The 25,489-nt window shown below is 37.5% G+C and overlaps 2 protein-coding genes across 5 annotated transcripts in view; both read left to right on the forward strand.

The window, feature by feature from the left end:
• The first annotated feature begins 3,596 nt into the window (after nucleotides 1–3,596).
• On the forward strand, nucleotides 3,597–9,725 carry c9orf72 (C9orf72-SMCR8 complex subunit). 2 transcript variants are annotated; one of them, XM_056761497.1, is made up of 10 exons: nucleotides 3,597–3,713; nucleotides 4,217–4,777; nucleotides 4,864–4,959; nucleotides 5,947–6,011; nucleotides 6,129–6,201; nucleotides 6,283–6,399; nucleotides 6,973–7,208; nucleotides 8,204–8,261; nucleotides 8,367–8,476; nucleotides 8,766–9,725. In XM_056761497.1, the coding sequence occupies exons 2-10, from the start codon at nucleotides 4,331–4,333 to the stop codon at nucleotides 8,950–8,952; spliced, it is 1,389 nt and encodes a 462-aa protein (XP_056617475.1). In that variant the 5' UTR covers nucleotides 3,597–3,713; nucleotides 4,217–4,330; the 3' UTR covers nucleotides 8,953–9,725. The 2 variants fall into 2 exon arrangements, with proteins under 2 accessions (XP_056617475.1, XP_056617476.1); XM_056761498.1 differs by having other exon boundaries at nucleotides 3,707–3,779.
• A 1,251-nt stretch (nucleotides 9,726–10,976) lies between these two features.
• kiaa1109 (KIAA1109 ortholog) overlaps nucleotides 10,977–25,489 on the forward strand; it is a 52,897-nt gene continuing 38,384 nt past the window's right edge. For all 3 annotated transcript variants that reach the window (XM_056760088.1, XM_056760090.1, XM_056760089.1), the window contains exons 1-16: nucleotides 10,977–11,111; nucleotides 15,115–15,220; nucleotides 15,721–15,837; nucleotides 15,942–16,020; nucleotides 16,133–16,197; nucleotides 16,386–16,560; nucleotides 18,237–18,318; nucleotides 18,473–18,666; nucleotides 20,321–20,400; nucleotides 21,514–21,661; nucleotides 21,754–21,910; nucleotides 22,066–22,144; nucleotides 22,603–22,694; nucleotides 24,790–24,907; nucleotides 24,990–25,145; nucleotides 25,234–25,331. In XM_056760088.1, the coding sequence (XP_056616066.1) occupies nucleotides 15,127–15,220; nucleotides 15,721–15,837; nucleotides 15,942–16,020; nucleotides 16,133–16,197; nucleotides 16,386–16,560; nucleotides 18,237–18,318; nucleotides 18,473–18,666; nucleotides 20,321–20,400; nucleotides 21,514–21,661; nucleotides 21,754–21,910; nucleotides 22,066–22,144; nucleotides 22,603–22,694; nucleotides 24,790–24,907; nucleotides 24,990–25,145; nucleotides 25,234–25,331 (1,734 nt within the window). In that variant the 5' untranslated portion in view covers nucleotides 10,977–11,111; nucleotides 15,115–15,126. The remainder of the gene's footprint in view (nucleotides 11,112–15,114; nucleotides 15,221–15,720; nucleotides 15,838–15,941; nucleotides 16,021–16,132; nucleotides 16,198–16,385; nucleotides 16,561–18,236; nucleotides 18,319–18,472; nucleotides 18,667–20,320; nucleotides 20,401–21,513; nucleotides 21,662–21,753; nucleotides 21,911–22,065; nucleotides 22,145–22,602; nucleotides 22,695–24,789; nucleotides 24,908–24,989; nucleotides 25,146–25,233; nucleotides 25,332–25,489) is intronic.

The raw sequence follows: 25,489 nt of genomic DNA on the forward strand, positions 1-25,489 counted from the left end.
AGCATTAAGAACTGATGCATGAAGTCTAGCTTCAAGATGAACCCTTGGAACTGCTTGATTTTGAGAGCGACTGCAGCAGAGACGAAAAGAGAGATAACATATGAGGAGGTCTAAACTTCCTCACTTATCCCCGGAAGAATATTATGTAACATCAAATAATACGCAGGACACTTTACCTTTATTTTTCACACATACCTTGAATGCTTTTTGCTAGATCATCCTGGAGGATAGGTTGGATAGTTGAGCCCCAGCTGTAGAAAACGTTTAGAAATACCATCAGACTATAAGAAATACTGGGTCAAGAAGGGAAAACATAACTGTTGGGTTAAATAAGCCTATCCTAGCCGTTTTAACAGTTACGGTGTCCTGTCGTTCCAAATATGTCTTGACTTTCTTTCTGTGAATAAAGCTTTTACAAAAAGCACCGTAAATGTATAATGAAAGTGGTCAATAAAAGGTGTGCATGTAATCTATTATCTGAAGCTTTATGTATTAATTTACTTGCAGGTTTATTCATAATCTGTTTATTCATCGAGCTGTTCAACGCTGCCATCAATCAGTTTGATTGCGCCGGTAAATGGTAGGAAGTTTGTAAGAACTGAATAAATCGATGTATTCATTGAAAAAAATCCAAGTTAACAGAATGTTTAGTTCAATAAACATGCCCTACGTGACAATTACAATACCTCACACGGGACAAATTCAGTACTCTCCAAATCAACATTTTCTATTAACTTTGTTGCAACTACGTGCTAACATTGGCTCAGAGATTTAGAAATTTCACAAACGCGTCTTGAAAAGTCAAAAGTGATTTATGAAAACTTAAAGTGATGGTTCAACAAAACCTGAAAATTCTGTCATTTACTCACTCTCATGTAATTTCAAACCCATTTGAATAACCTTGTTCTGATGAACACAGAAAGATATTCGGAAGTAGGTTTGCCATTTCCAGTTCTGGAAGATCATTGACTACCATAGTAGGAAAAATGAAATGTTAGTCAAAGGTGCCCCAGAACTCTTTGTTTTCTTAAATTCTTCAAATGATCTCATTTTGTGTTCAACAGAACAAAAAGATGCAATATTTATTTTCCTACTATGGTAGTAGATGATGTCTCAGAACCGAAAATTCTTACATGCTTACATTCTTACAAATATCTTTCTTTGTGTTTAACAGAACAAAGAAATTTACATAGGGTTTGAAACGACCCGAGGGTGAGCCAATACATTTTTTTTGAGTTGGGCTCTGACATATTTTTTTTAAGTGTATAAAAGACGTGATTTCTGTCATACCCAAGTTTTGATGTGAAGTATAGTGTTTTTTGATACAAGAGGAGTGGGGAGATTTTCAGACTTTCATTTCAATACACAGGTTATTGTGACTGAAGAATACTTGCATGATACTGACACTTTTATAGTGCATTTTCTTCTAAGTGTATAATTTTTTCCCCCTAAAATTCTATAGATGTCTCTTTAGCAAACAGAAAATCCTGCAGATAATAAACAAATACTAGCTAAAAGCTGTTGTTAGAGGTTGACTGCCAGCGGTATATTTCTTTCATAGTTGCCTTTCATGACTGTGTACCAAGACAGATAACATTTTGCTCTGGGGAGGTTGTTCCAGCGGTTAGTGTACTGTAAATCACGTCAGATAAAAGGCATCCGCTAAATGACAAGTAATCAATATTTCTACAGAGACTTCATATTTCAGATCCTGAGGAGAACGTTTCATCCCAAACACTTTAAAGTCTTTACCCTTGTGAATTAATGTCACTGGAAAATGAATGTCGGCAATTGATTAGCCAGGTGTTCTTCACTTCCCCTCATTCTTAAACTCTGAAAGAAGCTGAGCCAGAAGGCAGGGACTCTTCAGACAGAGCCCTGTCCGCGATGCCTATCTGCCTGCCAAATAAGCACAAGAAAAAACAAAAAGGCTGTGATGAGGGGAACAACATGTCACCAGCTGAACACCAGTCATAAATCTTTGAGCTTCTCTTATATCTTCAGCGGCTTCGGTTACACCACCACACAAAACAAGCATCCCCTGAGGAACATCTGTGTGGTGGTGTTGCCAGGTTTGTCATTCTGTTCCGACGTCCCATACTCACTTTTTGGCAGTGAAGTCATGCTCGATTTAAGATTGGGCATGCTATCGTGATGGTTGCGTTAGGTATATAACCTCCTCTGATCCATGGCATTAGAAGGACTAGTTTAGGTAAAACAACCCATTACCCTTCTACCGCGCGTGGCTAGGGGTGCAAACGTGTATCTCCACTCATCCACACCACGGAATGATGTGATGAGAGACAGGGTGGAGGAAAATCACTCTTTCCGACATAATGAGCACAGTAATGTCTAATCAGTGAGGGTTACGTATAGAGGCGTTCACACAGCCCCATCCAGCCGCAATCGAGATAACCTACACGCTGTCTCCTGAACTGCAAATAATCTGTATTTCTCAGCTTTATGTAGTCAGGCAAATGATGCAGGAGGCAACAGCCCTTACACAAATGATTTCTTTTCTGCGCTGCCTTGTAACCTGGCCTTCGCCTGCAAGGATACGGTTGCTAGGCGCCGCCTAAAAGTGTCGCTAAAGCTGCTTCACACTATTGTTGCCATGACAACTTGAAAAGCCTTTCTCTCTCTCTGCCTCTTTTGCTCTCCCGGTCTCTTTCTCGCCATCACAATAAGTCAACAAGGTTTGTGGCATTGTAATGGAAAAGCGAGTGCACAATATATATCGGCCCTCAACTGTGGTTTGAGGTGGCTCGGGTCAAGAGGTGTATTTAGCCCCAAAATTGAGATCAATGAACCAGTTCTGTAAGGCCGGATGATGTGTCTTACACACAAAGAGGCAGACGGATCGTGTGCCATTCAGAATGACAAAACGTACATAGTACATTTTGGAGTGTATAAGAAAAATAAAGCTATAACTTCCAACTCAATTCAAGTGTAAGAACATTCCATTCCATTTTCTACCGCTTATCCGAACTACCTCGGGTCACGGGGAGCCTGTGCCTATCTCAGGAGTCATCGGGCATCAAGGCAGGATACACCCTGGATGGAGTGCCAACCCATCGCAGGGCACACACACTCAGTGTAAGAACATGGTAAACTAAAACTGTCTAATGTCTTCCGTTTGTCTTTGTCCTCGTTGACTACAATAGTAGGAAAAATTCAATGGATGTCCAAGGTGCCGTAGTGCCTTTTTGCTGTCCTAAATTCTTAAAAATGTCTCATTTTGAGCTCAACAGAACAAAAATATGGTCCTGCTATGGTAGTCAATGATGCCCCAGAAATAAATGTCTTTGTGTTCATAAGAACGATGAAATGTATGCTGGTATGGAACAACTTGAGAGTAAACGATGACCGCATTTTCATCATCAGGTGGAGTATTCCTTTAACGCACCAGACCGATCGACGTTTTACTTCAAAGTCCCGCGAATCGAGTGCTATGTGGTTCTTGCGCGACTGTGATATCTAGTCGATATGAAGTCGACCACAACTATAATTCTCACCCCAAAAGTGGTTGCTTAACAAAACGACTAAGCATAAGGTAATTGAATTCCCTCTCGGTCTTTCCTCCGCTAGAGGGCGCTGTTTAGACTCGAGCGCCAGCAGCGCGCGTCTCCGCGTCCCTTTAATGACAGCGGAGAAGAGAACCAGGAAAAGGGTCCAGAGTCGACGCTACGTCTTGTTGTTTTGACCTAAAACAGGTAATCATTTTAATACGCCTCATGCTGGCGATGACACTACGCTTTTTGCGTCTTTTTGACAGCTGTGTTAGTAGAAGAAGACGCTGTTTAATGTCTGGCATTAGCTCGATGTGTTTTATGCACCCTTACGAATAATAGCAGGGTTTCACTATAATAACCATAGTTTAATCCGTAGTAAAACCATAGCAACCACACATTTACGATGGCCTCTATAAAATGACATTAATTTTACCGTGGTTACATTTTTAAACCATTTTAAGAGGCAGCTTCACTGTTTGACAGCTGAATATAGCCCTTTGTTTTAAATTATTTAAAACTAAAATATTGTTTAAAAATAGCAAATATTGTTGTGTAGTCTATTGGTGTGTCTATAAAACATCAGAACCAAATTATAACCTGACAAAACAGTAGGTTTGAAATCAAAAATGCAGTTTGTGGCATTGGACTGGCTTAATGTTACGTGTTTCCATTCTCCTTTCTGTTCCTCTTGTTTTCTTCTAAAGGGAATTGAACGCATGTGTTGCAACAGCAGAGGGATGTCGCAATCTGCTTGCCACCTCTGAGATCCGCATTGAGAGACTGACAGTATTGTGACAGTACAGGTGTGTGTGGGCACGATGTCTGCAGCCTGTCCTCCGCAATCTCCCGCTGTGGCTAAGACTGAGGTGCTGGTTGATGATTGGTGTCCCATGCTGGCCGCCACCTTCGCCTACTGGGACAACATCCTGGGACCCCGCGTACGGCACATCTGGGCCCCCAGAGGTCAGGGATTTTCGCTGCTTTGTGACGGAGAGGTCACGTTTTTAGCCAATCACACTCTCAACGGGGAGATTTTGCGAAGCGCCGAGTGCGGTGCGGTGGACGTGAAGTTTTTCGTTCTGGCAGAAAAGGGAGTCATCATCGTCTCGCTCATCTTTGATGGAGAACTCAAAGGGGATAAGAACACTTGTGCTCTGTCGATCATTTTACCGCAGTCAGAGCTAAGCTTCTATCTGCCTCTTCACAGTGTGTGTGTGGAAAGACTCAAACACATCATCCGCAAGGGACGCATCTGCATGCAAAAGGTCATGCCTGTTCGGTTGTGTGTCTTATACTTATTATAAAACTGCTTTCGTTCACTTTGTAATGGCTTCTTGTGTTTTTCTCGTAGGGTTACAACATCATCTCTGTGTTGTCATCTGAGATCGTTCCCATAATGGAGCTTCTCACCTCCATGAAGAAACACAGTGTACCTGAGGAGGTGGATGTAGGTGTTTCTGTGTTTTGGGGGGCTTTTGGCCATGTTTAAATCACAGGTTAGGATATAGCGTGGACAATTATTGGTGAGAGAAAGAGCCAGACTCGAACCCAATCTGATGCTCCGCCAGTAGTGTGACAACTGCATATGTCATAACATGCATAGTAACAACTGTACCACAGATTCAATTTCAAAGTTATTTATCGGTGTGATTGTGCACCCACATACAAATAACACGACAGTGAAAATGAGTGACTAAGTATTAAGTGTCAGTAAAGGTAATAAATAATATTTAAAGGAGTCATATGACAGGGCTAAAACGAATATTATCAGTTGTTTTAGATGTAATGCAATGTGTCTACACGATTAAGGTTAAAAAACGATGTATTTTTCACATACCATGCTTGTATGTATCTCCTCTTTGCCCCGAAATGAGAGGTGTGCTATGATTGGTCAGTTGACCAGTGCGTAGTGATTGGTTGAATACTGCCAGCGTGTGACGGAAATGTAACTCCTCTTACCGTATTTGAATATCAGGTTCCAAAGCAATTGAATTGACAGGTACACCCATCTTACTTACGTATACATTTGGGCGGTCTTAGTCAAATCATACCACGAACTAACATAGATTTGGGGGGTGTGTGGTTACACAAGGCGTTTTAGGCAGGTCTGGGTGAGCATTCGTTTTTAGATATAATGCATCTTTTGTTCCGACACTTAAATGTTTGACATTTAAAATACATGCATGGGCAACTTATAACACACATTGAAGACACAGAAAAACACGTGCTCACGCCATATGACCCCTTTAAGATAAAATAAACATGAGATAAATAAAAGACTAATAAATAGTGTTTAATTTCTAACAATGTTATATATTCTGCATAGTTGTTTCTTTCCTGTTACAGCTGGATCTGCTTTTTTTTGACCGTTTAAAAAGAGTAGCGTCTCTCTTTCTCATTGACCCACATAAATACATAGTTTTCCTTGTTACAGATAAAGGACACTGTGCTCAATGATGATGATATCGGGGACAGCTGTCACGAAGACTTTTTGCACAAGTGAGACATATGGCATGTCTTTAAAAAGCCAATGATTTGAATTATCTTCATGCCATCAATCTATTACACTATTTGGTGTAAAGTTAACCAGACACGTTGTGATATCTCTGTCTTTAGGGCTATCAGCTCTCATCTTCAGACCTGCGGCTGTTCCATGGTGGTTGGCAGCAATCCTGAGAAAGTCAACAAGGTAAACATTCCTGCATTCACAGGGTTGACATTCACACCTTAATCATACATGTGCTTTACATTTTGTTGTTTCCTTCTCTAGATTGTGCTCACGCTGTGTTTGTTCCTCACCCCTGCCGAGAGAAAGTGTTCTCGACTGTGTCATCCGGACGGCTTGTTTAAATACGACACTGGCCTGTTTGTTCAGGGTCTCCTCAAGGTATCTCCAGCATCCCTCTGTGGGACACGTTACTACTTTTCATTCGCACATGATTTTGTGCCTCCTTATGGTTTACAATCATTAAGGTTCTTTGGGGCAAATATGTCTGCAGGTGGTTTGCTTCGCTGAACAGTAGTTTTATGTTGTTTTTCGAATGCACCTGTTATTGTTATGGCATCTTGCACAATGTGTGACCTGACAAAGCTCTTGTACCGGTGGATAACCACAAGTGAATACACCTGCTTTACAGTACTTTTACACAGTTGTCATTAATTTTCACAGTCCCAAAGGGGGAGTCATTAGCTCAACATTAGTTGACTACAAGCTCTGTCACACACAACACAGCTGAGGCAGTGAAAATAGAAATATGTGCAAAATCCATCTATTTGAAAAACTTTAATCTAATAAAAAGTTGCTTTCAGCAGCTTTGATGTTGACAAATCGGGTATTATAGAGATTTCAGTGTTTCCCACTAGTATATACGATTTGCTTGGCGAGTCATGTGCCACTTGACATTTTGATATTTCTTCCTACGCATTAGCAATAAAAAGGTCCCTGTTTTCTCTTTCCAAGGACTCCACAGGGAGTTTTGTGTTGCCATACCGCCAGGTGCTCTACTCCCCCTACCCCACCACCCACATCGATGTGGACATTAACACGGTGAAGCAGATGCCCCCCTGCCACGAGCACATGTACCATCAGCGACGCTACATGCGCTCAGAGCTCAGTGCACTCTGGAGGGCCGCCAGCGAGGATGACATCAGTCCAGACAACCTCATCAACGCCCAGGACTCCTTTACCCCAGACCTGTATGACCTTTGAACTCTTAATCCTATCTTTAGATGAAGCTTATGATTGTCTATGCTGTTACTGGCAGGATAGAAAATTCTTGTGGTATTTTGTCCCAAGACATTATGTTTTTTCAAATATAATGAAAAGTCAGTCAGTAATTATGGTAAAACAAACTTGGACGCAAAAACCAAGGGTCTCATAAATCTGAAGGTTTTTATTAAAGTAATAACATGGTGTAATAATAGTAATAATTTTGCTGGGGTTGGGGGACACAAGTGTACTGCATCAAAACACTACTGTTTTAAAATCACTAATTTTCACAGGCTTGAGTAGCTTATTTCTTCCGTAAAAAGGAACGGCAATGTGAGCATAAACATGAAATCTTTGTATTATGCAAGAAAAAAAGAGTCTGTAGATTATTATTCGAGACGAAGTATACACGGCACATCGCCGTATGTGGGATTCAGTTGCCCTAGTGATCATTATATAAACCCATTGGACTCGGGAATTGTGTGATTGACCAATCAAAATCAAGTATTCCAGAGAGTGATATGATTCAATAGAATGTAGGGAAACCGGTAAAGACTTTTGATTTTAGTCCTTTGAATTACAACATTTGCTTTGAGATTTTATGTGTGTAGATGTTTGGCCTTGAAATTTTAGAAACTCTCCACTCTCTGCTAATGTCATGGTTCACTGCTGTGGCCAACACAGTGCTGCATCATTGATTTGTTTTCAAAGACTGTCAATGACAGTTTGGCTGAGAATTTTTCCATTAAAAGTACACAGAGTTGTTGAGAAGTGGAACAGAGATGTTTCAAATTTCGTTTAACCTGATCTCTGTATCACTGACTAAATGGGCATTGTACAGTACATATACAAAAACGACATACTTTAGTCACCTTAATGTCACATAGTCAACTTCATTTTGTTTTTTGAATGTTTTTAAAGTTGTGAGATGATTTTTAACCCTCTGAATGTGTTAATTACATGTCTCTTTGGCTTTTCTAAGGAATATATTTCAGGACGTGATGCATAGAGATACTCTCGTGAAGTCGTTCATAGATGAGGTGAGTCTACACTACTCTCCTTAAAAATTCTCTGAAATACTCGGGAGCTTTATACAAGCATTTCCTGCTGTGGCCTTGATATCATACGTGTATTTCGTTGCCTAGGTGTTCCTGTTAAAACCAGGTCTGTCTCTACGGAGTGTGTACTTGTCCCACTTCCTTCTTCTGCTAAACAGGAAGGCCCTGACACTGCTCAGATATATTGAGGATGAGACGTATGTGCAGCAATTTTTACCTTGTTATCACAGATATATTTAGGATACATGCACTTTACGTGCAGTACAGCCCTTAAACATCCAATGTATATGCAGAGTTCATTGGCAAAAATTCTGAAATAAAAGACAAAATAGAGTAGCAATTTTAAAACAGATTTTTACAGACATTTACTTTGCTCTTTTAACATTTTGAATTTACTATTTAAAAAATATTATCCTCTGAAATTTTTTTGCTTATTTAGTATCATTATGTCAGATGTACTTATCGCAGTGATGTTTTTGATTATAGGCAGAAGGGGAAGAAAACTTTCAGATCTCTACGCAATCTGAAAACTGATTTGGACTTAACCGTGGAGGGCGATTTAAACATCATCTTGGCAATGGCGGAGAAGCTACGGGCAGGTCTTCACTCGTTTGTTTTTGGGAAGTCTTTCCTGACCAGCATGCAAGAGCGTGACCTCCTCATGAGCTTCTGACCTCTGAATGTTGCCAGGATGCCTATGGATAATGTCATTAGGTCTCTTGTCAGGACACTCTCCTCTTTGTTTTTTGTTTTGAGCATATTTGTATGTGCTTTGTGTGCACAGTGTTTTTGAAAGTACTTGTATAAATGCTGTAGTGCTTTGTTACAACACCTGCTGCCGAAATGTTAATTGGAACAGTTTTGCTGTGAATTAATTATAATCTGCTTAGTGAGGCTGGCAAATTCTTACTTGTGTACAAAAGCTTTAGGAACACTGTTGATGCTTATGAGACTTTAAGCTTGTGAGCCGTTTCCATTCAGACACATGTTTGGTTTGCAGCGAAGTTTTTTTTTTGTATTACACAAATAGATGTGTATGAACCATTTCAGGCATTTTGTTTACAAATTAATTGTGTGATATGTAACATTGCAAGAAAAGAGAAGAATTTTTTTGAGCATTGCTAGTTGGCCCTTATGTGCACGCTTGTTTAAATTGAAATACCATAACATTAATATAACAGTAACCTTACTCCGTAATTGGTTTCTCTGCCTTAAAAAAATCCAGTGATGGCCTCTGAACTGATTTTCTTAAAGTCTTATTTGTTTTTGGGTAACTTTTCGCCTTATCTTAAAAACTGGGTTGAGAGCTGGAGTAGGAACCCTCTGTTACGTATTGTATAAAAAGACTCTGGCCTATAATAATAATATATGTCTATTTTTTATTTATTTACTGTACCTTGTTATGATGCTTACATTGCAAAAGCCATTAAAATAATCATAAATGAAGTTCAGAGTATTTTACAATTTAATTCAATGCTTTATATAAACGATGTTGCTAACAATACTTAATCTGAATATTTTTATGTGGGAGTGACAATAAAACATTGAATGTTAGCTTATATGGCATAGACCCCCACCCATTCTAGGTACCTCTTTGTTGAATACCTCTGCTCTAAAGTGAAAACTAAAAGTTAATTCTATGCCTTTTACTTGTGCATCTGGTTTGGAACAAGAATGTAGTAGAGCTGGCGGGAACACAAGAACAGTAAAAGTCTGACTTGGTGTACCAAAAATAAGTCTCTAGGGTACTAGGAAGTAGGAAGTCAGCAAATAACAGGAAGAGCCCTTAAGACGCTTTGATTTCATTTTTATTGTTCCTTAAAATTTTATAAGCCTATTATTCCTCTTCTGTGTTAAATATCACACATAACATATTAATGGCCCCTAATGATGGTGCGGTAATTGCTTTCTCAACACACTGAGGAATGGGATACTTCAAACTGGGTTTCTGACCAGACCGCTGGTATGATTGTAAACACATTGGGAGTACAGGTGCACATTGAAAAGCATTATCATGCTTCATTCATTTATATTGCCATAATATTATGCCTTTAATATTCATTTAAATTTGAAGAGAATACTCACATACATTATTTAATCTATAATAAAATAACACATTTAATGTTGTTATGTTATGTTATGTATAAAAAATAAATTGGGAACCATATCAGTTTAATGCTTCTACACCACTTTTTTCATTTCATATCTGGTTTTGTAAATAAAACAAATAAATATGATGTATACTGTGCAGTATCCCAATTCATCCCCTTTATTAATATATTATAGACAATATGTATTTTTGTTGTGGTTTCAATTAAAATGTCGTATTTTTCCTAAAAGCAGACAAATAAACAAATTACTTGATTTTACAGTTCAATATTGTGCATAGTGTAATTTAAAATATATAAGCAAATCTCATAATACTCTAATATAAGTGCAGGATAATTCTTAACTAAAATCTTTAAAATGAACGTATATTTTAATTAAAATTATAAAGAGGTATTTAATTCACTTTTTGACGCGTCTGATCCACGCAGTCTTGCGTTAACCGTGACACAATTTCTCTCATGTTTATTGGCCACATTCCATGTCACTCACACCAAGGTTCTATGAGCCCCCTCTCTGATTGGCGGTGCTTTCCAAAACATAGCTGTGATTGGTCAAACCTGACGTATGACGCCAAAACAGGAAGCACAAGCGCTGTCCATGTATATACTCCGGAAAAGAATTCATTAGTTTGAGATATGGGTGCTGTCTCCTGAAAGGAGTGCTTGAGAATAGCTTTAAGGATGATGGCTACGTGAAATGTAATTACGCATTCTTCAAGGCTAGGTGAGTAAACTGCGTGTTTCTATTCAGATCGTGTCTGAGCACCGCGGCCTACAATACAGCAGAGATTGAGCGATATCTGCCTCCACTCAGTCGGTCTGGCGTTCATCCCGGATCACCTGCTGAGCCCAAGCGCTGCTGTCATATTTACAACCATCTACTTCTTTACGTTAAAATACGACAGTGGTCCAAATAACATCTACATATATCTGTACTTACTGTTCAGTGACATGGAAAGGCTTTCTTAAAGATGCCAGAAGGGTCAGCATTGTGTTTTATAAATGTTATACTGTCCTGTGTGTTGCGTTAGTCTGGGAAAACTACTGAATAAACATCGAGTTTCAGTACTGTACAGTTATTATTTATTGTGAACAGTTTGGCACAATGGTTCAGTTGTCAGACACACAATAATGGGACCCCTCATTGTCTTGCATGCCTCCCCTTTTTGTTTCAGTTCATGGGACAAAACATTCGTCGTTTCTTATGATGCATTTCTCACGAATCGCTTGTTTGGTCGTTATTAAAGCTCAATCCCATCATGACACGTGTTTTGGTTGAGCATCTGTCAGGTTTGTATAGATGTGTCTGTGTTCATGTGATGTAACTGCTTGATACCCGGCTCAATGCTCTCAGCTGACGTTGAACTCTAAAGTTTCAAAGGTGTTGACATTAGTTGACATGTTTCAGTTTCATTTCGGTTGCCACATTAATAGTTAAAATCCTGCCAATTATTTTAACCCGCAGGCGTTGGATAGGCATATGATACCGTGGACCTTTCGTGTAAATAAATATGGGGTTGCAAATCTTCCTTTCTCAAGGAGAAGTTACACTTATTCATTAAGCAAATGTCCTACTGCAACACTTTCAGCAAAGCCCTTTTGAAAGCCCCGTTCTTGTAATGTCTTTGTTTTGTTGGTTTCGGAGGTGAACATGCCACAACTGATCTGAGGAATTTTTCTGTTCGTCTAGTTGTATCAGGCACCAGACAAACACTTTATATGTGTCACAATACAATGCACGCAATGCCAAACACTGTAATTGAAGGATGGGACAATGTTTACTACTTTATTACTTAAGTTTTTGGTATATGGAACTAAATTTATACTATTTTAGTAATGTACAATATAAATGAACCTTGGTGGGAAAAAAATATTCGACCTATATTTGTTGATATCGTCATATAAATAGTATGTTACTGTAGACATCAAAAGATCTAGTTTTGCTTGCATGAGTTCATGAATTGTGACAAAGTTATTTTGTTATGCTATGTCAGCAGCAAATCAATTCCTGAAGGCAGGGGAAAGAAGGAAGTAGCTTTCTTCGCAAGATTCTAGCTTTAAATCGGACAGACTATACCAGGGATTATAGTCATCAGCAACACTACTTGCTGTCGTGTGTACACTGAAATAAAAGATTTGTCTCTCAGCTTAAGGAATTGTCACATATTGTTTTTAAGCAAACCACCCCATGATGCTTTAGCTGTGGTCTTTATCACAGAATTACAGAAATGCTACATAATGTCTGTATTACTCTATAGCGTGACGGTTTGACCCCATTATTACTCGCATTGTTCTGTCTCAATGTATCTTTGTATTAGACAAAGATACTGTACTGGACAAACTTGTCATACTAGAATCCAACAGCATTATGCACCCATACTGTAGCTAGCCAGCTATTGGGTAGTAATATTTGTATTTGTCTTGTCTGATAAGCCAGGACTGGTCTTTGGTTAAAATAGGACATTAAAGCATTTTTTACAAACATTCCTTGTGTGCATTTTGAGACAAAACAATAACACTCTAGTTTTGGATGTGTCAGTGCAACCTGTTTTCAGTTTAGACAGCTCTAACATTTACTTTAATCTAGGACTAGTCTTAAGCCCTGTACGGCAAACTATCCGTAAGCCTGTAATACTTACGTACTGTTGGATGTTGCTGAGGAAATGACCAAAGGATGTAAGACATAATGTATAGGCTGTGAGGCGTAGGGTCCTGTATCACACTAAAGTGGCTTATTTCGGGATAACTGCCGGCTGCTTGTACTTTATCCCACTTATTACATGGCTACTTGCCACATGAGAACAAACTGGACATGAAATGTGAATTTGAAATATTTTTTTAGCTCATTTTTACAGAATGCCGACCATCCAGGAGGAAGAGCCGTTTAGTTTCGGTTTTAAAGTAAGAAACGACATTCTAAGGTCAGGAACAGGCAAATTGGTTGACTCATTTGTAAATATAATGTCATATATGTTATTAAAAGACATATTTATAATAAATATTTAAACTGACCCTCTCAAAATGATTTGCAGTATACAGGTTACAGGGTGTTATTAGTTTTGAGCGGTTGTTATTTGAAATGAACAACCCTGGAATGCGCGACTGGCCAATCAGAATCAAGCATTCATCTGAGCCGTGTAATAACTGGGAATAAAGTACCTGCAAATGTCGCGACTGGCCAATCAGAGTCAAGCATTCCAACAAGCAGTGTAATAAATTGTTATATTTAAGATGTTCTTGATACAGATTTTAGTTAAAGATACAGTATATTTAAAAAAATAATGCAGACACTTCATTCTTGGTTCTACTACTAACAGCAATACATTGTTACTCAAAAGTTAAAACTAAGCAAATGTTGAAGACTCGTCCCCACAAATACGTAAGACGTAGAAGGAAGACAGCCGCAGAAAAAATTTAGATCATTTCAGAGACCGTTTTTCTTACTTTAAAATGTACTATTTATACAGAAGGTATTTGTTTAGGTAAAATTATCGTTATTCTGTGAACAGTATTTCTCCCAAATTTCTAATAAAATATTGTTTCTATTTGCATTTATTTTCCGAAAATGAAAATTGTAGAAACAGGTCAAAATAACAGAAATGACGATGTGTATTTTTTCAGCCCTCGAACACTGCACATTCACTTTTCTGTAATACAACAGTAATGTTTGTACATGTATTTAGGAAAAAGTTCAAAAATATTTTTTTTATGTGACGACCTGGATTGCATCACAGTTTTCATGTGTCTTGCCATGCTTACAGTCTTTCACGTTGCTTTTGGATGACTTTATATCATTCCTTACGTTTGATTTTCAACAGAGGCTGGTCTGGAATGGGCACAATACATCCAGCAAAGCAGATTTGAAATGAACATTTGAACAATTTTCTCCGCGGCTGTGTATGATGTAGGGAGATTAATAACATGCGATTAAGAACAAAATGCTGATGTTAAATGTTCACAACCAATAGCCATTTTTGGTGTGGTTACTCTCTTTGTGTGATTTTATTAGATATTATTATTTTTACCTTTGGTACTAATATATAAAATTATCTGGGTAAATAAACAATGGAAGATATAAATTGGATTATGACAGGATTTATTTCTCCCTTTTCAAAATCAACCCTATCATCTCACAGTCACTACATGTCATCTGGTTTTTGTAATTGTTCATTTATATGAATAATATTTTCAGTTAATAACTACACTAATATGTTGGTTCTGTCTCATATGAACAGTTTCTTTCATATGAATTTGATTGCAGATCTGTCACAATTTGTTTTAATAATACGTGTTTCTCTTACCGTACATGAAGAGCTAAGTTCAAATAAGATTTGTGAAATATAGTTTTTTATAGAGACAGTTTGTGAGAGACATGAAATCACAGAGTGGGTGGGTCAGGATGGGAACATTACATCGGTCAAACCCAAGTGTGCCATGAGCATGACGTTGCAATGTGTTGAGCTTCTGCTCTTCGTAGATTTTTGCTGCTGTCATCTTACTAAAAACTGCAGTTTAAAGAGGCTCAAATAAACTCACATGACTGCACAAAGAATACACAGCATGGATTTCTAGTTATTTGACTGTCAATATATGATGTGACTTCAGGAGATTAAACAAAACCGTTTCATCAATAATTGTATCTTGTGTTTTTGCTATTGTTCTTTAATATGCATTATGGGGTTAATACAGTTTCATTTAATGGTGATTTCTATTGTACTCCTCTGCAGCGGGGTGTAACCATGGACAGCAAAACCAACAACAGTTTCCCCACTTATGTTGATATAGATGAGTACCTCAGCAAACGCAACTCCAACTTTGTGTGGCTTCTCGTGGGTAAGTGGCCGGTTGATGGGAGTCATTAATGGATTTTTTCAGTGTTGCCCTGACTAACGCTTCTTGACACGTTGAGACTAACATTTCTCAAATAACAACAATCTACAAAGCTGTTTACTCAGGAAGTTGCATAATGCATTCTAATGACAGATGCCCCATTTCTATTTATGCCATGCTGTGTGCTTCAGCGCTTCATTTCCCCTCCACAGTAATAAATGGAAGTGATTCACAAATATCAAATGTGTAAAGAAATCGCTTGAATTTTTCTTGATTCATTTTTTATGTTTATATCGAACGCTATCCTCAAAATCAATTTTTTTTGCTGTAATTCAAATCATCTTTTTTCTTCCACATGTAAATTCATCATTTGTTTCAAAATAATGAAGTCTAATTTAATATCAAAAGATTTCAGCGCATTATTATGCGGTGAATTATTTAGAAGTGTTGTTTTGCCTGATATGAATTATCCTCAGTTATTGATGACTGATTGTTTTCCACAGCCACTATCATGTCCTGCGGATGGATCATATACTTGACATACTACAATTCCCGCAATATCGGACTCATCCTCACCGTCATCATTAACAGACTCCATAAGAATGGATACATTCACATTGGTAAGTTTACATCACTGCTAGCGTCTATACCCTGTCTTTAGTTGTTTGTTCAGCTTCATTGAAAATGGTCAGTTTTCAATGACGACTGTGTTTTTTGTTGGCAGGTTCATTTACATTCTCCGTGCTCTCCGGCAAGGTCATGTTCAGAGATGTCTATTATATTAATGAAGACATGTCTATCAGGTTAGGTGTATTGGACTTCAAACCTCCTCCTAGCAATGTTTCCTGGGTGCATTTTTCTCTTTGGTTTTGTGATGCATCTGTCCATAACTGTATCGTGCATTTTTGCTTCCAGAATTCAAGATGGTTTGCTCATATTTCGATGGTGGAAGATGTATAACCAAAAGCAGAAACTACATGGTCAGTAGACAACAAAATAAATCGTAGATTGATTTGTTCAGGGAGCCTATTTGTGTTTTTATCGTCACTTCACCCTTACAATAAAAGAACACTTTATAATTTGATTGATTTATACCTTTATACTGATTTATGTGATGGAGAATGTGGTTGTAGTGATTTTATATTCTCTGTTGTGACTGTAATTGCAGATCCGAAGGCCGAGACACGACTCTATGTGACAGTTAACGGCTTTGAGTTCCATGTTTATAATCGCACGGACTTGTACACCCGGCTCCAGGAAATATTTGGCCTGGAACCCACCCTTATACAACCCCACCGTGATGAGGAGAAAGGTCAAGAGCAAAGAGATGCAACCATGGAGAGGTAATCGTACAACACCGCACTAATCCTAGACCTGTAAAGATAATGCTACAACAGGTTAAAGGTGATTTCTGTTATTCAAGCTTAGTATGCAGGCATGTCTTCAAGTCACTTGTAGGGTAATTTTTAGGGATGCACCGATATGTAAATTTTGGCCGATACCGAAAACTGATAATTATTTAACACTGTAAGCTGATAATCGATATATTGGCCGATATACAATATCTAAATATTAATATTACATTGTCTGAGACTGAAACAAAGGGCAAAAAGTGTACCATACCTACTTTACACCAATTAAAGATTCTTTAACTTTTAAACTTTCCTGGTATGTTTATATTATTTTAGATGTTCTTTCAGAGCAACCCAGAAAAGTGTTTTTAATAGCCACATGTCTAGCATGTGTCAGGGCAGAAAGCATTCAGACAGCAATCGGCTTTAAAAAAAATATCCTATATATTCCTATAATTTACATATTCATAAATATCTACACACTTTACTTCCATTAACAATGTTTTGCTTATGAATGATCTTGACAGAACGACATTATTGTACTGCGTTTTAACTGTGAGTTGTGCCGCTGAAGTGGTTTAACGATTGAAAATGATTCATAATTTATCGGTTTTAATTTATCAGCCTAAAGTTTATTAGCGACTGTAATTTATCGTGCATCCCTAGTAATTTTCCTAAAAAGTGCAAAGCGTCTGTGGTACTGTTATTAAAAAAAGTTGATTTAGCATCCTGAGCAGCCCAACACAGCAACATTATTCAAGCCAAAGGAAAGAGTTTGGAGAGGGTACCATTTTGGGGCAATGGTGGATGGATTTGGGGGGTGATATTTGGGAAACATTTTTGCAGTGTTACTGTTAAAGCAAGGGTAGGCAGTTTTATTTACATCTATGCATTTGGCAGACACTTTTATCCAAAGTGACTTGCATTGCATTGTACTATTCATTTGTTTCTAAGCACTGTATGTGCAATCCCTGGGATTGAACCCATGACCTTGGTGTTGCATGCTTTTACCAGTGAGCTACAGGAAAGCTTAGTTATATGATAGTTTTAGCAAAGCTGGCTTTTAAAGCATAAAAGGGGAAAATATCTCGCCTTCCAATCAGAGCTCTCTGCATAGCCACGCCTCCTTGTTCACAAGTAAGACATTACAGTCCAAAGCACAATATGCAAATACAAGGTTGACAGGCAGGCTGGACAACCAGTCATTGCATTCAGACCAAATTCAAATATTGGATGAAGATATTAAATATTCCTGACACTTGATGGCAGTGGTAGTAGAGTTTATGTTATTATTAGTTGAAAATGTAAACAACATATTGATTGCTATAAGGATGTGGAGACAAAATGTTTGTGTAAAGCATTGCCTACCCTAGCTGTAATACATCAAGAGAGGATTCATTTATATTGCAGCGCAATTGTTTTTTTTTTTACCATCTGCAGTCATGATCTATAATTTTGGTTTATAGTTTTTTAGTTGAGCACAGTTTGTGCTCCAGGGTTTGTTTGTGATGGCTGATTCATCATTAATTGATTGTTTTTACAATCCTCCATCTTAATAAGTGTTTAGAGAAAAAAATGTGTCCTGTTATTGCTTTCATGCAATGAACTCAAGCAGCAGTGCATCATATCCTGTTCCAATAAAAACAGGATGTCTTTATTTTTTTAAGTGTTCACATCAAAGCCGAAACTCAGGACCCATCGTCGTCATGGAGGTCTATCATCCCTGTCATCAAAGTCAACATCAGCACAGTGAGTTCCTCATTCAGCCGTTTCCTCTCAAGAAAAGACACGAATCATTCAAAGGCCATTCAATATCACTCCCACAATCTGTCTATAAAAATAACATACAGTATGATTGAAGTGAAGCCACTTTAGTGAGTCTCTTTCCTGTCCTTGCCTTCAGGGTCGTGTAGCGTTTGGTAATCACCATCTTCCTCAGACCCTTTGCATGAATTTTGATGATGCTTATCTGACGTATGCCACCAAACCACCCAGCAGCCACCTGGATCAGTTCATGCACATCGTGAAGGGCTCTCTGGAGAACGTCCGTGTCATGTTGGTACCAAGCCCTCGATACCTGGGCCTTCAGAATGACGAGTAAGGCTAATAATATTTATCTTAATTGTGTTCTGTACGTGTTCAAAATCGTTTAAATACATAGCATTTAAGTGAGAGTGCAATGTTTTATTTATATAAGCAAATGAGGCAGGTGGCATAAGGTATATGGCCAGATACAGGTTCAGTGGAAATGACATATGAATATACACTCACCTAAAGGATTATTAGGAACACCTGTTCAATTTCTCATTAATGCAATTATGGTGGTGGTGTAATGGTGTGGGGGATGTTTTCTTGGCACACTTTAGGCCCCTTAGATCCAATTGGGCATCGTTTTAATGCCACTGCCTGCCTGAGCATTGTTTCTGACCATGTCCATCCCTTTATGACCACCATGTTCTCATCCTCTGATGGCTACTTCCAGCAGGATAATGCACCATGTCACAAAGCTCAAATCATTTCAAATTGGTTTCTTGAACATGACAATGAGTTCACTGTACTAAAATGGCCCCCACAGTCACCAGATCTCAACCCAATAGAGCATCTTTGGGATGTGGTGGAACGGGAGCTTCGTGCATCCCACACATCTCCATCAACTGCAAGATGCTATCCTATCAATATGGGCCAACATTTCTAAAGAATGCTTTCAGCACCTTGTTGAATCAATGCCACGTAGAATTAAGGCGGTTCTGAAGGTGAAAGGGGGTCAAACACAGTATTAGTATGGTGTTCCTAATAATCCTTTAGGTGAGTGTAAATAGAAAAGGTATGTTGTAAAAGTGAAAATGGACTATGGCAGGTGCTCCTGACAGTATAAGAAAATACAGAAGACGCAGTGACTATAAATAGGTATAGATATATAAAGAATAGAAGCTGAGTAAATATTTAACCCCACAGGGATTCTTTGAGTGAAAAGATGATACTAGAAACGATAACTATCAGAAATGGCAAGTATAATTTTAAAATACAGGTAAGGAAAAAACAATAAAAACCAAAACCTCAATTTATGTTTATAATTCATTTGAATTAATTTAATTGTAAATTAATATTAATTGTATAATAATTGCGTTTTTTTATTTTTATTTATTTAATTGAAGAATAATTTTACAATGTGTACAATTTAGAATAATAGAAGTTAAGAAGGTCACAAAAGCATGTATGCGCAGTAACGTTTGTTTTTGTTGTTGCTTTGAAACCATCTATAATATAGAGGGTTTTGTTTATGCACATTTGAATGCCCATTTTGTATGTATGCAATGTTTATACATCATGCCCTTTGTCTTTTACTGCTTCGTGAGCCAATGAATTAGTTTTACGCTCGTGTGTTTTTCAAAATATAATAATGAAGGGTTATTAATGTGCTGTTAATTCAAGGCTTGTTTATTTAGCTTTGGAGTTCATTTTTAATAGTTACTTAACAGTTTGATGTACTGTATTGTGTAATCGAATTTATATTCGAAATAATATTAACGTAACGACCTGAACATTGCAGCATTAATCTCTTTCTGTATGGATTGGATTTTTTCCATTCTTTGTCATTTATAGTTTAGAATGAAATTAAGCATGGCTTTATTTTAATTGGTGTAATGAATCTGTGTGTTAGAGGATTAGTCTTGATTGTCAACTGCTCGATTGCTAATGATCGGCTGAGAGTGATGTAGCAGTTGTTTAAAGAATGATTTTCTGTCTCCAGGCCTCCAAGGCTCATGGGGGAGGGCTTTGTGGTCATGCAGTCAAATGATGTGGACATTTACTACTACCAGGATGAACCAGGTAATCTGTCAATAATATCTTATGAGAAAACCATGTGAGTACCATTTTTTAAATGTCTAGTTTTGACATCAGTTTGTACACCAACCTAGCGAGTCAACATTAGTTGACCATTTTTTGTCTGTAACATAAATGAAACATGGTCATATTTCAATCAAATTTTAAACTAATGTACTTCAAACCACTGTGTGTGACTTGCTTACAGTTTGTCACGTATGCACTACAGCAACAATGTACAGTGAATATTTTTTATGTATTTATAAATATTATTTTACATGCGATGCGTCACCACAAAAGACAATAGAATGCATTTGAACCAATTATAATATAAATTTTGTCCACACTGGATGCGCGCAACAAACGCAGCAATCCCTTTAGAACAAGCTGTGTGTCGTGTCACCTCTCGTCTGTCACGTCTGGTGTAGACACTGTGTTGGTCACATAAACATTTTTGTTTTGGAGCAGTATAAGTTTGTTCTAATCTTTCCTGTGTATTCTAGTTTTTTTTTCAGTTTTATTGTACGTGTATTAATATCCTAAATTAGACTTTATTTTAATATTTTTAATATTATTTTCATTTCATTTTTGGCTATTTTGATGTGCTTTTGTCAATTTGATATTTATGTATTTTTCATGTTGTTAAATAACTTTTTTTTGGTTTTTAATTCAGTTGTAGTTTTTATTAATTTTCAGCTGTCAGGTTTATTTATATCTTTAAGGGATAGTTTACACGCCGTCTTGTCATTTCAAACCTGTTCTTCGTTCTTCTGCTAAAGATGAAATAAGATATTTAGAGAAATGTCAGTAACAGAAACCGTTGGTCCCCTTTGACTTGCATCGGTTTTGTGTCCATACAATGGAAGTCAATGGTGACCAACGGTTTTTGGTTACCAACATTTTTCAAAATATCTTATTTTTTTCTTTAGCAGTAGAAAGAAAATCACACAGGTTCAAAATGACAGCAGTGTGAGTAAATGAAGACAGGATTTGTATTTGGAAGGTGAAGTGTTTCTTTAAACCTATTATACTTTATTGCTAAGGCAACAGTTCTAAGATAATTATTTTGAATTCAATTTTTTTTATACTTTATTAAAGTCTACTCAAACTTTCTTGTAGGTTTGGTCCCAGAGGAGGTTGAGAATGGAGAGACAGAGGCCTGTTCTGAAGACACCAAGCTTCAGGACTTGCCTCCCTGCTGGGGTTTGGACATTGTGTGTGGCAAAGGAACAGATTTTAACTACGGTCCATGGGCTGACCGACAGAGGTACTCTTTCTCACTCACATTCATGTAGTTGTATGTGATATTTTTTTTTTGCATTTCTTTCTCATTTTGTAATTTTGACTTCGCCCCTGCAGAGACAGCCTATGGAAGTTTTTTCTACCTGCAGACTATCAGTCAATGAAAGTGAGCGACGTTCCCACACCAGGCAAACCCAGACAGATCCTTGCATTTGAGCTGCGTATGAACATAATAGCTGATGCTACCATAGACCTGCTATTCACCAAGAACAGGGTATTTATACTTGTACACACCTATTGACCAACATACTCCTGTGCAGTTGCCATTAACTGTTTACAAAAGCTTTCTATGAGTTTGATTTACAAACAGCCATCAGTCATTATTTTTAAAAATCAAGTTGTTAACCCATAATCCATTATCTTTCACAGGAAACAAATGCAGTCCATGTAAATGTAGGAGCAGGTTCTTACCTGGAGGTCAACATACCCATGGCTGTTGGCGAAAATGGTAACAAAATTTGACTTTCGAATGGCAGAATTGTAGTAGAGAAGTGAGGATGACACCTGAGGCAAGATGCCTTTACCTTTAGTTATTACTTGTAGCTTGCTTTATTACAAAGTAGTTCAGCTGCAGTAGAAGAGAGTAATAAAAGAGTGCTAACAAAATGTAGCTGATTCCCTGAAATGAACCACGCTGTTACCTGACAGAGAAAGCACTGTAGGAGAGAGAGTTTATTGTCTCGGCTTCTTTCACTGTGAAGCTTCAGGCGGAATATAAAGTACGGTTTTGAGTAGCACTATACTGCTGCTTTAGAGTAAAAGTAGATCATTACTAAACATGCTACTGTGTTCTGAAGCATACTGTACTAACTACACAGTACTGCTTGTTATATTATCATTATGTATGATAATCTACAGTTTTCTGGAATTGATTTTCTTTATGTCCTGTCACTGTTTTCCTCTCAGGTTATTCTCCTACAGTTAAAGGTCAGTTGTTACATGTGGACACGACCAGCAGTATGCAGTACAGGACACTTCTGGAGGCAGAGATGCTGGCTGTAAGTGGAGCTCATGATTTTTAGCTCATGCGTGTTTAGGTTACAGAATCATCAACAGTTTTTTTTAAGGTAGATCATCTTATATGTGGGTCATTCTCACGAAACCACTGAGACATCGTGACCGTATAGATTGTAATTTTGAAACATTGGGGACAAAAAAATGAAGATAATTGTGTTCTCTACCTTGCACAAAGCATAATTACATTTTAACATAGGGATGAATTATTTATGAATTTTATTGCTTTTTCTGTTCAAGTTGTCATTACCGTAACGCATCTGATTTGTGCATTTTATGTTGTAATTTAAAATTATAATATTGTGAAAAAACCATTGGATGCTCTACTATTTATTTTTTTTTAAACTTTTATAGATTATTCACGTATATGTGACCCAGGATCGCAAAACCAGTCTTAAGTAGCACGGGAACCTTTTTAGTAAATGCCAAAAATGCATTGTATGGGTCAAAATGATCAAATTTTCTTTTATGCCCCAAATCATTAGGATATTGAGTACAGATCATGTTCCATGAAGATATTTAGTAAATTTCCTAACTTAAAAACATTTTTTTGTTAGTGGTTGGCCTGCTACAGCACCTCTGATGGACAACTTTATAGCGATGTTTAGTTTTTTAGCACCCTCAGATTCCAGAGTTATAAACGTCTGTGTCTCCGCCATATATTTTATATATCGTTAACAACTCGTACATCAATAGTAAGCTTAATTATTCAGCTTTCAGATGATATAAAAATGTCAATTTCGAAAAATTGACCCAGAAGGGTGGTTCTGTTGTCAAGGGTCACATATTAAAAACGAAGAAATAATGGAAAGGAATGGAGTCCATGACTGATATTGTCACCCTCCGCAACATTTTAAAATGAATGTTTACACACAAAAAAGATATTTAAATAAAAGTTTGATTTTATTTGAAGAAGCACACCTATCAGTACCTTTCAAATGCTATCAGGTTAATTAAAAGCTTACCTGTGTACACAACTTTTTTCATTCCTATGACCGCTATAGGTAGTCATCCACATAAAAAAATTAGATGTAAAATAGTCTTTTAAAATATGCATTGTGATTAATACAAAGTTTGCTTAGGCAACATGTCTTCGCTTTGGGATTGCTAAGGGATTGACAGTTTTAAAGAGTATTTTTTTAATTGGAAGATTTTTTTGTTAAATGTGTGAAACTCTGTAAAAGTTTTAAAATGAACGCTTTTACACATGTCACACCTAGTTTTTAACAAATTAAATGAAATTTGTTGATGTGTGTGTTTTTAGAAAATCATGTTTTCGTTTTTAAACCATGATTTTTTGAGAATCACCCATAAACTGGGAGCAGGGGGGAGTAGGTTTCACAGGTCATGTAGAGAAAGGCCTGGTTTACGATCATGTTCAGCAAACCCTGATGAGGTCATGTTTATATATACCATTAAAAAAACTAACAGACCTATATTCAGCAATAAATATGGTTAATAACTAAAGCTTTATTGCACAAAAATCATAGTCACAATAAAAACAGATAATGGATAACAAAACCTTGCTTGCATCGGGAGATTTGAAGTCTGACAGTAATTATCTTGAAATGTATTGTTGAGAGCTTTAAATGTATTACAAAATATGAATTTGCAGACGTAATCTTTTTAATCTCACAAACATTGCATGGTACAGTACAAGATGCTTTTCCATTTCACTGAAAATCACCCACGCAGCACTTTTTTTTATAGTTCATAACATCTTTAGAGGGCTTTATTGTGCTGACAGTCTAACAGTCAACACAGAGCTGTGAAGCTGCGCTTAAAACAAATGATGCAAGCCATACATTGTGAACGTAATTAGTAATTACTCTTAATATTTAAAACTACTGCATCTTAATCTCATTTTTTCCAGCTTCCTCCGAAACTGAATCAGACTAGACCGTTTTTGCTTTCTCTCTAAAATCCCACCATCTAAAGACACGTTAGAAACCCAAACACAAAACAGTTCGGGCTGCCTCCTTGATTTATCCCAAAAATAAACACTTTAAAAATAAACAGCCGGTTGCTTGTCCTCTCTCGTGACTGATGTTTCCGTTTATCTGTTTGTCACCCATTCAGTTCCATGTAATCGGCAGTTATCCGCGTGTCTGGAACATGCCCCAGTCCTGGCAGTGTGAAATCGAGGTGTACAAAGCCACGTATCACTTCATCTATGCACAAAAGAACTTCTTCACAGGTAACATCTCTCTCTCTCACCTGTAATTCACCATCTGCCGAAGGCTGTCCACCAGCTGACCTCATATTCATCTGATCTGTAGATCTAATCCAGGACTGGGCGAGTGATAGTGAACCCGACATCTACTCATTCGTTCCATATTCGTGGAAGTTTAAGATCCTCTTTCACCAGTTTGAGATGATCTGGGCCGGCAATCAGCACAACTGGATCGACTGTTCCACCAAACAGCAGGAGAACGGTAGGAGAGAGAGAGGATTGAGAAGAAGTTGAGAGAAATGGATGATTTTTGCAGAATATTAATCCCAGCTAATACGTTTTGTCTGTAGTATATATCGGTGCCTGTGGGGAAACGCTGAATATTGACTTCACTTTGCCATTTCACGATTTTGTCCCGACCACCTGTAACACACGATTCTGTCTTAAAGTGAGTGTACACCTGCAAATATTTACACACACATGTCTGTGGTGCCGAACAATGTGTGTGATAAGGCATTAAAGATGTTGTTCTCTCGGAACTAAAAATTCTGCCTTCTTTACTCACCCTCACTTTGTTCCAAACCTGCATGACTTTTTTTACATCTG

The sequence above is a fragment of the Triplophysa dalaica genome, chromosome 11 (genome assembly GCF_015846415.1).
Source record: "Triplophysa dalaica isolate WHDGS20190420 chromosome 11, ASM1584641v1, whole genome shotgun sequence".
Classification (NCBI taxonomy): Eukaryota; Metazoa; Chordata; class Actinopteri; order Cypriniformes; family Nemacheilidae; genus Triplophysa; species Triplophysa dalaica.